The 13926-nt window shown below is 46.6% G+C and overlaps 1 protein-coding gene across 1 annotated transcript in view; it reads right to left on the minus strand.

Moving 5' to 3' along the window:
• Positions 1 to 13926, minus strand: part of DNM3 (dynamin 3) — a 576617-nt gene continuing 562691 nt past the window's right edge. Inside the window, exon 18 of the mRNA XM_075320993.1 lies at positions 1 to 434. Coding sequence (XP_075177108.1) covers positions 365 to 434 — 70 coding nt within the window. The 3' untranslated portion in view covers positions 1 to 364. The remainder of the gene's footprint in view (positions 435 to 13926) is intronic.

The following is a 13926-nucleotide window of genomic DNA, read 5'->3' on the forward strand; positions in this document are numbered from 1 at the left end:
AAAAACATAAAAAGCAAACATTACTGGAATCATCAAAAGTAATAGATACAATTCTGTAAATCTATACACATTAAGGCACATACAGAAATCTGGAAATTGACTTTTAGTAGTAGTGGTAGTAAGCAATAAAAACAATAAAAAACTCTTATTTCACAAGTTCAGAGACTGATCAAGCACAATGTAAAATAAAAAGGACAAAGAAACTAAAACAACTGCCAATATTTGCAGTCGGACATCTTCTAGAAATCTTACAGTATCTTAGAAGATAAGCCATCCTTCTGAGGCCAAGTGAAAAGCAGCCAGAGACATCATAAGTGATAGGTCGGATGCTACCCGTGTCCTGCCGGTGGAGAGTGGCAGCACTTTACTCTGACAAGGAAGAGTCTGATGGGCAGATAGCGGTGGAAAGCGTTGGCAATGGATGCGTTCTTCGGCTAGAAAGCAAGAAAGAGGAAATCATGAATGACACAGATCTATTTGTATAACATCAGAGAATTGCAAAGGGACTATCCAGACATGAAAAAAGGGAATATATTTTTCTTCAAAATACTTAAATGTAATCTGACAGCAGCATGATGTAGGGACACAGACCTTGATTCCAGTGATGTGTCACTTAAGGCCGCTTTATACGCTACGATCTCGCTATCGAGATCGCTAGCGTGCGTACCCGCCCCCATCGTTTGTGCGTCATGGGCAAATCGCTGTCTGTGCCGCACATCGCTTACACCCATCATACATACTTACCTGCCTAGCCCCTTTCTAAGGGGGCGGTTCGTTCGGCGTCACAGCGACGTCACTAAGGGGCCACCCAATCGAAGCGGAGGGGCGGAGATGAGCGGGACGAACATCCCGCCCACCTCCTTACTTCCGCATTGCGGGCGGCCGCTGGTAAGGTGAGGTTCCTCGTTCCTGTGGTGTCACACATAGCTATATGTGCTGCCACAGGAACGAGGAACAACATCGTACCTGCAGCAGCAACAATAATTGGGAATAGGGGGGCATGTCACCGATTAGCGATTTTGCACGTTTTTGCGACGATTCAAAATAGCTCATAGGTGTCACATGCAACGACATCGCTAACGCAGCCGGATGTGCGTCACAAATTCCGTGACCACAACGAGATACCTTTAGCGATGTCGCTGCGTGTAAAGCGGCTATTACTTTATTGGATGCAGCAGTTGTGATAGATTCACAGTTTTCTCTGCTACAGATCTAGCATAATTCAGAATGCTGAGCACTGTGTAACCCCACCCACACCACTGATTGGCAGCTTTCTGTGTATACTGTATATTGACAGAAAGCTCCAAATCAGTGGTGGAGGCGTGATTGGATCAGGGGGCACAAGACACTTAATCCTGTAGTGATAATCTCCTGCTGATAAAACACTGATTTTATTAAAACAGTATAACACAGACCAGTAAGTTACACACCACTGAAATCAGGGTCTCTGCCTCTACATTATTCTGCTTTCAGATTACATGGCAAAAACTGATGACAAATTCACTTTAAAGGGTTTATTCAGCATCATTTACTGTAGTTGGTGAGAGGCACTGCCAAAGTTGCTTCTGTCAGTCAGTAGCCAGGTATCTGAGACCTAACAAATGTTACATTATCAGTACCTATCCTTACCCAATACAGATATGAAATAAACCTTTAAATATGGTCAACTGCAATGCTAATGCCCAAAAACATATCAGACTTGCTTATTTTTTTGCACAAGACAAGATTCCCTTTTATTTAACTGTATATGCACAACAAAGAGCAGATTTCAGCAAATAGCAGGTAACGTGACAGATAACATTTCACAACCTTATACCAACATTAACAACATGTATCCCCTATAGGATAGGTAATACATTTGTAATGGTCAAGTGTCCTACTGATATTACCAAAGTACCGGTCCAGGGCTCCGTTTACTGTTATAGCACTGAGCTTGGTTTTCTCTATCCTGCCTACAGACCAGTCTTTCCCAAACTCCAGTCCTCATGTCCTCCCCCAGCAGGTCATGCTTTCAGGATCTCCTTAGTATTGAACAGTTGAGAGAATGACTCGCCCACCCCAGGGCTATGGGACACCCGGTGCCGGGCCGGACTAGTCCGGGGGGTCGTCAGTGGTGGCGGGGCCCGACTCCGTGACCCTGATGGGTGTCAATTAATATGGCTTCAGTGGGGTTGATTAAAGTTTGTATTTGTCGTGACGCCACCTGTGGTTTGCGGCTATTAAGCCGCCGCTGCTGTATGGGGCCTTCGGGGCTGATGGAATGGCAGCTGGGATGGTCCTGCTCCCCACATGTGGAGCGGTACCCCGGGGCACAGTTGGTGCTCGTGAGAGTCTATGGTGTGATGGAAGTCTATGCTGGCGGCAATAACTGAGACAACACCAGAGGGTGCAATTCCAAGGTCTTTACTCACATTTCCTGGGCTGCAGCACACTGGTGCCTCTGGGCGGCTGGAACCCACTGTCAGGGACCTCCGCCAATCCTGGGTAGATCTTGGAATGAAAGCCGGTACCCTCTTCTAAAGTGTCTCTGTCTTCAGCTGTCTCCTTAAGCCTTGCCCTTGTTGGATGAACCTGGCTCGGCCTCCACTACAGCCTCCGGGCCGGGGCTCGCCTGTCGGTTATTTAACCCCTTTCTGAAGGTTCTGCTGTGGGCTGTGGCCCGGGGAGTTTGCAACTTTCCCTGGGCCTCGGTTTTTACTGTTGGAGATGATTTTTTTCACTCCTTCGGTTTCTAGGGACCGTCCCCTGTTGCAGCTCAAGAGCTATCTGTGGCCCTGGAATCCCTTCTCTTCCTCTGCTTGGTGTCACCTGGACCCTCTGAGTCCCAGGTTCTTCACCAGGAAGCGTCACTTTCTTCTCTTAGCTCCTGTCTGACTAGAGCTTTCTTTCTGCTTCTCCTGCTCGTCTGCCTCCCGCAGACCTCCTCCTCCTTCCTCTCTCTCCAACTTCAACTCTCTACACTTGACCTTCCTTTTTCTGTCTGCTCTCGGGTGGCTCCTCCCACCTCCCCAGTTGCCATGATCTACCCTATAGGAGCAGGGATGGGTCTTACGGCCCCTCCCAGCATGCAGCATGGGAGGGTTGCTGCCACCGTCCCTGGTCCCAGTGTGTACCTAACAATGGGTGTAGTGTAGATTGGCCTGAATACCGGCGTTCACTCCTTTCCTTACCCAGAATGGGACATCACACCGCTGGCTGGGGTGCAATGTTCCTGTGGCGACGGAAGCCTCAGGGGCGCCACAAGAACCTGCGGGAATTCCTAATGCCTTGATAAAAATTCTATCACCAGTGCAATACTAAGGAAGTCCTGAAAACACTGCTATAGATAGTAATAGAGCTGTGGTCAAGTACGTTCACTACTGCTCCATTCAAATGGGTGGCTGGGGGACCCCAGTTCTCGCAATGATTGGGGATCACGACACTTCATATTCGGCTCGAGTGTGTATGTGTTCCCAATAGGGGGATGAGGAAAAACCTACCAGTCCGTTGCTCCGAAATCAGTGGATTTAACCAGCATGAATATACTGTATATTGTGTACATTAGCCATGGACAACGTATTTGAGAGTTGCGGGTAGAGATGAGCGGTGTTTGAAGCGAACTGTTCGCCAATTTCAAATTTGAGTGGTTTTGGGCGGTGTTCGAGTCGTTCGATGAACTCGAACGATTTGCTTCACGTTCGACCATACGAGTTACCGTACGATAACGGTTCGATTACCAAAAGCATTGCTAGTTACTAGCTGGCTTTTCACTGTAATACTGTCAGTTACTGTTAATAATGATATTATCAAAATTCAGTGTATAGTGTGCGGGGGGGACGGGGTTTAGATCAGTGCTGCTGCTGAGTGCTAAAAGAATGGCGATCGCTTTTTTTTTTCCTCCTAACCGCGCGTACAGTGGAGTCGGCCAGGCTGCCAGCCAATCACAGACAGCAAAGTGGATTTTTGCCAGAGAAGCAAGGGCATGTTTCATTGGCTGTGCATGTCACATGTCCTTGCCCTATAAGACCTGACCATTTTCCCCATCACCGCCATTATCTCAGTGCTGTGGGTGGGTGACAGTCACCGCTCCCGCTGCTGCTGCTATGGGCGCTATAAAGTGCAATCAAGACATCGGTTTAGGGAGTAGGGACTAGTTTTAATTTCAGCCCTTTTCAGGGCTAGATTAGTGCAGTTCATAGCCATTTTTGCTAGGCAGGTCTGTGCCAGCGCTGTGCAAGGGTTTTTCACAGCGTCTGTCTAAATCAGCTCAGGCCATTCCTTGGGGCATAGTATCATTGTCTGTGATAGTCAGTGACGTACCTCAGCTGTCAAGAAAGCTACACCACCTCTGCATTCTACACCACCTCTCCATTTCTGCTACACTATTTTTAACTGCAGGTAGTCCAGCCAATCTGTGAAGAAGGTGCAGGCGTAGATATATTGTTGCCTTCATCCAAAGGTGGTTCTCTCCATGTCTGAGAGAGCTCAACACCAGCAGCTGTTTCCACTTCCAAAACAACTGACGACCTGCCAATCACAATGCATGTTGCGGATAAAGGGGTGGAAGGTCTGCGTCCAAAAGCATGTGTGACTGCTGTCCCCACAGTCATAGAGGATGAAGAGCAGGCAGATGCACTTGATGGGGCAGGCGGTGGTTGCACAGGCACGCTAGGCCGCATTGTAGTACAGTGAACTTCCCACTGCGACTTATGCTTCATTTAAAGCCGTGTACAGGGTGGGCTCCCCAGTATGCAGCAAAACCACACACTAGAAAAAGGACTCTAGGCAGTTGGGTTGATAAATGATTGTTTAACTTTACCAAAACAAACAATAACAACCATGCATAAAACTGAAAGAATAGAACAATCTATTCACAATTCCAAAAGCCTACACCCCTGTGGTGCGCCACTTGTAATAGCGATTTATACCCCCTGCTCACCAACCTTTGCCTAACCAAGCGACTGTCTAAACCAGGGGTGGACAATTAATTTTCCCATGGGGCCGCATGAGAAATTGGGATGGTTTTAGAGGGCTGGACTAATATAATTACCTCAGTTCTACCCAATATACTACATTACTACACCCCCTCCATATATTACACCTGTAATAAACTACATCACTACACCCGTATATACTACACCTCTAATATACTACATCACTACACCCCTATATACTACACCTGTAATATACTACATCACTACAAACCTACATACTACACCTGTAATAAACTACTGTACATCATTACACCCCCATATACTACACCTGTAATAAACTACACCACTACACCCCTATATACTACATCTCTATATACTACACCTGTAATATACTACATCACTACACCCCTATATACTATACCTGTAATATACTACATCACTACACCCCCATATACTACACCTGTAATAAACTACACCACTACATCCCTATATACTACACCCCTATATACACCTGTAATATACTACATCACTACACCCCTATATACTACACCTGTAATATACTACATCACTACACCCCTATATACTACACCTGTAATATACTACATAACTACACCCCTATATATTACACCTGTAATATGCATCACTACACCCCTATATACACCTGTAATATACTACATCATTACACCCCCCATATACTACACCTGTAATAAACTACTGTACACCACTACACCCCTATATACTACATCTGTAATATACTACATCACTACAACCCATATACTACACCACTATATACACAACACCATATACTACACCTGTAATATACTACATCACTACACCCCCCATATACTACACCTGTAATAAACTACTGTACATCAATACACCCCTATATACTACACCTGTAATTAACTACTAATGTTTGGAGTGTGGCTGCCATGAGGTCATCAGTTAAGTGTGGTTCCGGATAGTCCGCTGGTTATGTCACTGACGATGTGGCACTCTACTATTGGCTCCTGGCGGTGCATTGTGGTCCACCCTGGGTTTGGGTGGACCCAGGTTATAAAAGGGGCTGGAGACAACATGGAGGTGTGCAGTCTTCTATTATGCTCCGATAGAGCACACCTCCATATGTTGAACCCATTGAGGCTTTAGGACAGAGGTAGGCAGGGATAGGGCGTTGGTGCTGGATGCCACCACACTCCTTTTCCATCTGGGAGCACGGTGGTCCCCGACTGGCGATTGGGATATATACCACTTTATCCTAATCTGCCAGTCCCCCGTAACAAATGGTGTTTCTTCAGCAGATGTTACTGTTGCTTTACCACCAACCCCACGAACACTAACTTTTTTCCCCTTTCCAACACACCTGTTCCCCCTTTCCACCAGCAGCTGTCCTTTTTCCACTCATTTTGTAGATGACCAAATTTGCAACTCTGCAGGGACACCCTACTAAACGCCATCTCAGCACAGCAGCCAGCCCTCTGTCCCTCAGATGTGGACAAGTAAAAGACCACTTCCTCCTAGCCATGACAAAGCGGTAAGATTCATTCTGTGCACCACTGGTGTTTGGTGGAAAAGCTGATCTAAGATTGTGTAAGGCCGGAATCACACTTGCTAGTGCCTCGCGTGTAACTCGCGCGAGTCTCTCATGGTAGAACCCGGCTTGGCAGCACACTCCCCTGACAGGAGCGGGTCGGTTTCATGTATCTCTATGCAGCTCAGATGCTCCTGTATGCATAGTTCTATTATGAGAGACTCGCGCAAGTTACACGCGAGGCACTAGCAAGTGTGATTCCGGCCTAACAGCTTCTGCTGATACTCCTGCAAACGTGCGTCCCTTTCTATGGCACAAATTATTTCGCCAAATTTGGCCACAGACACCAGTTAAGTGGCATTAATTTTCCCACAGTTGCAAACTTAAAATGTTGATTTGCATGAAGCACAATCAAAATGCCACAAGCATTTACTCTCCCCAGGATGACACAGGGGTAGAAAAGTCCTTGCGGATCCATGACTTGTTCATCTTGATGAACGTTAGTCTGTCCACATTGTCACTGGACAGACGCGTGCGCTTATCTGTCAGCACACACCCAGCAGCACTGAAGACACGTTCCAAAAGAACGCTGGCTGCAGGACACGACAAGATCTCCAAGGTGTAAGTGGCGAGCTCAGGCCATTTTTCCAGATTGGAAGCCAAAAATGAGCAAGGCTCCAGTTGCAGAGTCATGGCATCGATATTCACTTGGAGATACTCCTGTATCATCCTCTCCAGGCGTTAACTATGTGTCAGACTTCTTGTGTCTTGTGGCCTTGCAAAGGATGGTCTAAAAAATTCATGAAACGGTTCCATAAAATTGCTGTTACCACCAGATACGGTGTTGCTGGTACGGTTTGAGTGATGATGACTCGACAGTCCCATGGTTGGCAAGTTATAAATGTGAGATTCACTCTGTGCAGCACTGGTGTTTAGAAGAAAAGCCAATCTAAGGTCTCTTTTACACGTCCGTGAAAATCACGCACGTTTTTCATGGACGTGTCAGAGGTGCGTTTTGCCCTCGATGTGCCGTGTGTACGGCACACTTGTGTTCTCCGTGTGTTATCCGTGATAACACACGGAGAACTGGAACTTTCTACTCACCTGTCCCTGGCTTTGCTGACCGTGGTGCTGATCTTCGGTCTCTGGTCCTGCAGACTCCCCGCTGCTGCTGCTTCCGGCCGCAGTGAATTGAATATTCAATTAGCATAATGAGCGACGGTCGTCAGCAAGTGACAGCTGCGGCAGAGACTGCAGGGCTGGAGAAGGTGAGTAAAGGATTTTTTTTTCTTGCAGATACATGTGTTTTCTCCGGCGCGTGTCACACAGAACACATCCGTGTGGTCCGTTTGTATTACGTGTGACCCGTTTGCGTTCCGCGTGACATCCGTGATGCCGGAGAAAACGTGGACATGTCTATGTGTGGAGCACACGCTCACACGTATGCTCCACACGTACACACGGTCCATGGCAGAATACGCACTTGAACGCAGACCCATTGATTTTAATGGGTCTACGTGTGCCCGTGTCTCTGGTACAAGAGAAAACTGACAATACACGTACCAGAGTGACGGACATGTGAAAGAGGCCTAAGATTGCGTACCAGCTTCTGCTGATACTCCTGCATACGTGCGGCCCTTTCTATGGCAGGACTTATTTCGCCAAATTTTGTCTTGTACCGGGGATCTAAGAGTGTGGCAACCCAATAGTCAGCATTACTTCGAATTCTGACAATCCGAGGGTCATGTTGTAGGTAGTGCAGCAAGAAGGTGCTCATGTGTCTTGCGTATCCAGGAGGAACAAGTCCTTGCTGTGTTGTTGGTGGCAAGGTGAGAATCATGTTTCCTTCCTCTGCGCCCTTTCCCACCAGCCTCTCACAACAGAAATGTGATCAAGGTCTCCCTCATCTGCTGAGTCTTCCATGCCCATCGCCAGTTCCTCCTCCATTTCTTCCTGGGCTCCTGCACCTTCTTCAACAGTTTGCCTTCTACCATGCGCCCTTGTTAATCCCTCTCCCCCACCGTCACATGCTTGCCGCCTTGGTGCCGCTTACCGTCTGGACCTTGGAGATCCTGTTATCCCTTCCGCATATGACTCCTACTGTACTTCCTCCACTTCCTCGTGTCCCACCACCTGTCTCTTGTCCCACCCCCTGACTCCGAATAATGTTTAGAGTGTGCTCCAGCATGTAGATGACTGGAATTGTCATGCTGTTAATGGCATCGTCAGCGCTAAACATCTTCGTCGCCATTTCGAAACTGTGAAAAAGGGTGCATAGGTCCTTGATCTGAGACCACTCCAGCAGCGTGATCTGCCCCACCTCTGGATCTCGTTAGCCCAGGCTATACGTCATAACGTATTGCACCAGTGCTCAGCGGTGCTGCCACAGTCGTTGCAACATGTGCAGATTCAAATTCCTGTGTGTCGGCACATTGCATTTCAGGTGGTGAACCGGCAGGCCGAAAGACTTCTGGAGTGATGCAAGTTGGTCAGCTGCGGTGGTTGAACGGCGGAAGTGAGCAGAGAGTGACCGTGCCCTGTGCAGAAGCCCATGTAGGCCAGGATTGTGGTTTAAAAATTGCTGGACAACCAGGTTCAACACGTGACCCATACAAGGCACATGTGTCACCTTGCCCTGGCGAAGGGCTGCATCCAGGTTTGCAGCATTGTCGCACACTGCTTTCCCTGGGTGCAGGTTGAGTGGAGACAACCATTGATGAAACTCGATTTCCATAGCTGACCACAACTCCTCAGCGGTGTGACTCACATTCCCCATACATTTCAAAGTAAAGACCGCCTGATGCCATTGAGCTCTGCAGCCAGCACAATAAGGAGGTGTGCCGGAGTCCTTGTGCGCAGTTACAACGCGGGTGGCCTTACCAGACAGGCTTTGGGCGGAGGTGGAGGACCGAGACGAGATGGAGGAGGCAGAAGCAGTGGAGGAACTTCTACATACAGATGATTGACGCACAACTCGTGGGGACGGCAAGACTTTTACAGAAGACCCTTCTCCATCTCTCACCATAGTTACCCAGTGCGCAGTCAGCAACATGTAACGCCCCTGTCCATGCTTACTGTTCCAAGTATCTGTGGTGAAATGCACCCGGTCACACACAGAGTTTCTCAAGGAAGCGGTGATGTTGTGTGCGACATGCTAGTGTAGCGCAGGCACACCTTTCTTGGAGAAGTAGTGGTGACTGGGCATCTGGTACTGGGGCACTGCGATGGACATAAGGTCTCAAAAATCCTCTGTGTCTACCGGGCGGAAAGGCAGCATTTCTGTAGCCAACAACTTGCAGATGCTGAAAGTCAACCTCTTAGGCATGTCATGCCCTTCTAAAATCATGTAAAACACAGCAAGGGGATTCCCAACAAGAGTCTTCATGTTTTCCAAAAATTTGGCCACAGACACTACTTAAGTGGCATCAATTGTTCCACAGTTACAAACTTGAAATGTTGATTTGCATGAAGCACAATCAAAAATCCACAAGCCTTTACTCTCCCCAGGATGACACAGGGGTAGAAAAGTCCTTGCGGATCCATGATTTGTTCATCTTGATGAACGTTAGTCTGTCCACATTGTCACTGGACAGAGGCATGCGCTTATCTGTCAGCACACCCCCAGCAGCACTGAATACACGTTCCGAGAGAACGCTGGCTGCGGGAGACGACAAGATCCCCAAGCGTAAGTGGCGAGATTAGGCCATTTTTCCAGATTGGAAGCCCAAAATGAGCAAGGCTCCAGTTGCACAGTAATGTCATCGATGTTCATTTGCAGATACTACATCTGTGTCTCCTCCTCCTTTTACTCATCTAGCTCTTTTGTTTCAGCATGAGTATATGTACTTGTCACTTGTTTGTGGTGTCTTCTGAGTTGTTTGTCACCTTTTGGACACCTTAGAAGGTGTTTATGTGTTTGTCTGTGTTTGTTTTCAATGGGGTTCGAAGGTGTTCGTCCAACGTTCGACGAACACACCCGCCGTTTGACGAACTGAATCGAACTCGAACAGTAGGGGGGTGGCTCATCTCTAGTTGCAGGTGTTTTTATGCTAGTCTGCAATATTGCAAAAGTGCCATGAAAAATGAAAAATAGGAAAGCCTATTTTACGACCTCTCCTTGGATATTCTGTAATTATTTAGGTTTGCAGTTTATTAGTTATTGTTTAGGTGGGCCGTTTCATCTGCATTGAAGACCATTCCTGCTATATACTCTGGCACATTAGTTTTATACCAATAGGCCATATGGAAAACTCTGCTCGGCATCTGGGAGAGGTCCAGGATGATGGTTTCAAATAATGGTTTAGAAGAAAATAACAGATCATTATGGAAATGTGTAAAGTTATTTACTGAGATGTTTGGTCCAGTGGATCGACGATTCTAATCAGAAGAAAAAGACTAGCTTTTGTACGGTTGGCTGAATAATTAATTCTGGTTGTACAGATATCCCATCCCCTTTATTATTCCCCATCCAGTGGTTCAACTCAATGGACATGTCTTGTTTAATCATATTAACTATGTAATGAAATAACTACACATCACTCACATATCAGACACATACAGTCAGGGCCAGAATATTTGGACAGTGACACAAGTTTTGTTATTTTAGCTGTTTACAAAAACATGTTCAGAAATACAATTGTATATATAATATGGGCTGAAAGTGCACACTCCCAGCTGCAATATGAGAGTTTTCACATCCAAATCGGAGAAAGGGTTTAGGAATCATAGCTCTGTAATGCATAGCCTCCTCTTTTTCAAGGGACCAAAAGTAATTGGACAAGGGACTCTAAGGGCTGCAATTAACTCTGAAGGCATCTCCCTCGTTAACCTGTAATCAATGAAGTAGTTAAAAGGTCTGGGGTTGATTACAGGTGTGTGGTTTTGCATTTGGAAGCTGTTGCTGTGACCAGACAACATGCGGTCTAAGGAACTCTGAATTGAGGTGAAGCAGAACATCCTGAGGCTGAAAAAAAAGAAAAAATCCATCAGAGAGATAGCAGACATGCTTGGAGTAGCAAAATCAACAGTCGGGTACATTCTGAGAAAAAAGGAATTGACTGGTGAGCTTGGGAACTCAAAAAGGCCTGGACGTCCACGGATGACAACAGTGGTGGATGATTGCCGCATACTTTCTTTGGTGAAGAAGAACCCGTTCACAACATCAAATGAAGTCCAGAACACTCTCAGTGAAGTAGGTGTATCTGTCTCTAAGTCAACAGTAAAGAGAAGACTCCATGAAAGTAAATACAAAGGGTTCACATCTAGATGCAAACCATTCATCAATTCCAAAAATAGACAGGCCAGAGTTAAATTTGCTGAAAAACACCTCAAGAAGCCAGCTCAGTTCTGGAAAAGTATTCTATGGACAGATGAGACAAAGATCAACCTGTACCAGAATGATGGGAAGAAAAAAGTTTGGAGAAGAAAGGGAACGGCACATGATCCAAGGCACACCACATCCTCTGTAAAACATGGTGGAGGCAACGTGATGGCATGGGCATGCATGGCTTTCAATGGCACTGGGTCACTTGTGTTTATTGATGACATAACAGCAGACAAGAGTAGCCGGATGAATTCTGAAGTGTACCGGGATATACTTTCAGCCCAGATTCAGCCAAATGCCGCAAAGTTGATCGGACGGCGCTTCATAGTACAGATGGACAATGACCCCAAGCATACAGCCAAAGCTACCCAGGAGTTCATGAGTGTAAAAAAGTGGAACATTCTGCAATGGCCAAGTCAATCACCAAATCTTAACCCAATTGAGCATGCATTTCACTTGCTCAAATCCAGACTTAAGACGGAAAGACCCACAAACAAGCAAGACCTGAAGGCTGCGGCTGTAAAGGCCTGGCAAAGCATTAAGAAGGAGGAAACCCAGCGTTTGGTGATGTCCATGGGTTCCAGACTTAAGGCAGTAATTGCCTCCAAAGGATTCGCAACAAAATATTGAAAATAAAAATATTTTGTTTGGGTTTGGTTTATTTGTCCAATTACTTTTGACCTCCTAAAATGTGGAGTGTTTGTAAAGAAATGTGTACAATTCCTACAATTTCTATCAGATATTTTTGTTCAAATCTTCAAATTAAACGTTACAATCTGCACTTGAATTCTGTTGTAGAGGTTTCATTTCAAATCCAATGTGGTGGCATGCAGAGCCCAACTCGCGAAAATTGTGTCACTGTCCAAATATTTCTGGACCTAACTGTATCCTATACTGCAGGGGCGTACATAACATTGGTGCAACCTCTGCAGCCTTACAAAGGTCTAAAGGGTGCTTTACACGTTGCGACATCGCTAGCGATTGCTAGCAATGTCGCGTGCGACAGCACCCGCCCCCGTCGGTGGCACGATATGTGGTGATCGCTGCTGTAGCGAACATTATCGCTACGGCAGCGTCATATGCACATACCTGTGCAGCGACGTCGCTGTGACGGCTAAACAATCCCTCCCTCAAGGGGGAGGTGCATTCGGTGTCACCGCGACGTCACTAAGCGGCCGGCAAATAGAAGCGGAGGGGAGGAGATGAGCAGGACGTAACATCCTTTCTTCCTTCCGCATGCCGGTGGAGGCAGGTAAGGAGATGTTTGTCGTTCCTGCGATGTCACACACAGCGATGTGTGCGGCCGCAGGAACGACAAACAACATCGTACCTGCTGTAGCAACGATATTAAGGAAATGAGCGACGTGCCAACGAGCAACGATTTTTCACGTTTTTGTGCTGGTTGATCATCACTCATTTGTGTTACACGCTGCGATGTCGGTAACGGCGCTGGATGTGCGTCACTACCGACGGGACCCCGACGATATTTCATTACCGATATCGCAGCGTGTAAAGCACCCTTAAGAGTTAAGAGCGCCCACTCCCACCTCCAAAGCAGTGGAAGCACACCGCTTACATATCAGGCACATACACTACACACCACTCATACTGTATATCAGACCTATACACTACAGACTGCTCATATATAGACACATACACTACACACAAAGCTCACATATTAGATCTATACACTACACACACCGCTCACATATCAGACATAAATTACACACCGCAGACATATCAGACACATACACTACACATGACTCATACTGTATATCAGACTTATACACTACATACCGCTGATATATTAGACACATACACTACACAACACTCACATAACAGACACATACACTCAGGGATGCCACCAGGAACTTCAGGGCCCAGTACTGGCAAAATTTTCAGGCGCCCTTGGGACTTCGCACAGGCTCCACCCCAGCTTCGCCTTCACCCTCAAACCATACACAGTCCTGTCCCCACTCTTGGAAAAACACACACACACACATATATATATATATATGCACACACAGTCATGGTCAAAAATGTTAACACCCTTGAAGTTGTTCCAGAAAATGAAGTATTTCCCTCAGAAAATTAATAATACACCCTCTAGAATGCCCCTCTCCACAATACACCCTCTACACCGCCTCTCTCCATAATAC

This window comes from Anomaloglossus baeobatrachus, chromosome 8 (genome assembly GCF_048569485.1).
Source record: "Anomaloglossus baeobatrachus isolate aAnoBae1 chromosome 8, aAnoBae1.hap1, whole genome shotgun sequence".
Classification (NCBI taxonomy): domain Eukaryota; kingdom Metazoa; phylum Chordata; class Amphibia; order Anura; family Aromobatidae; genus Anomaloglossus; species Anomaloglossus baeobatrachus.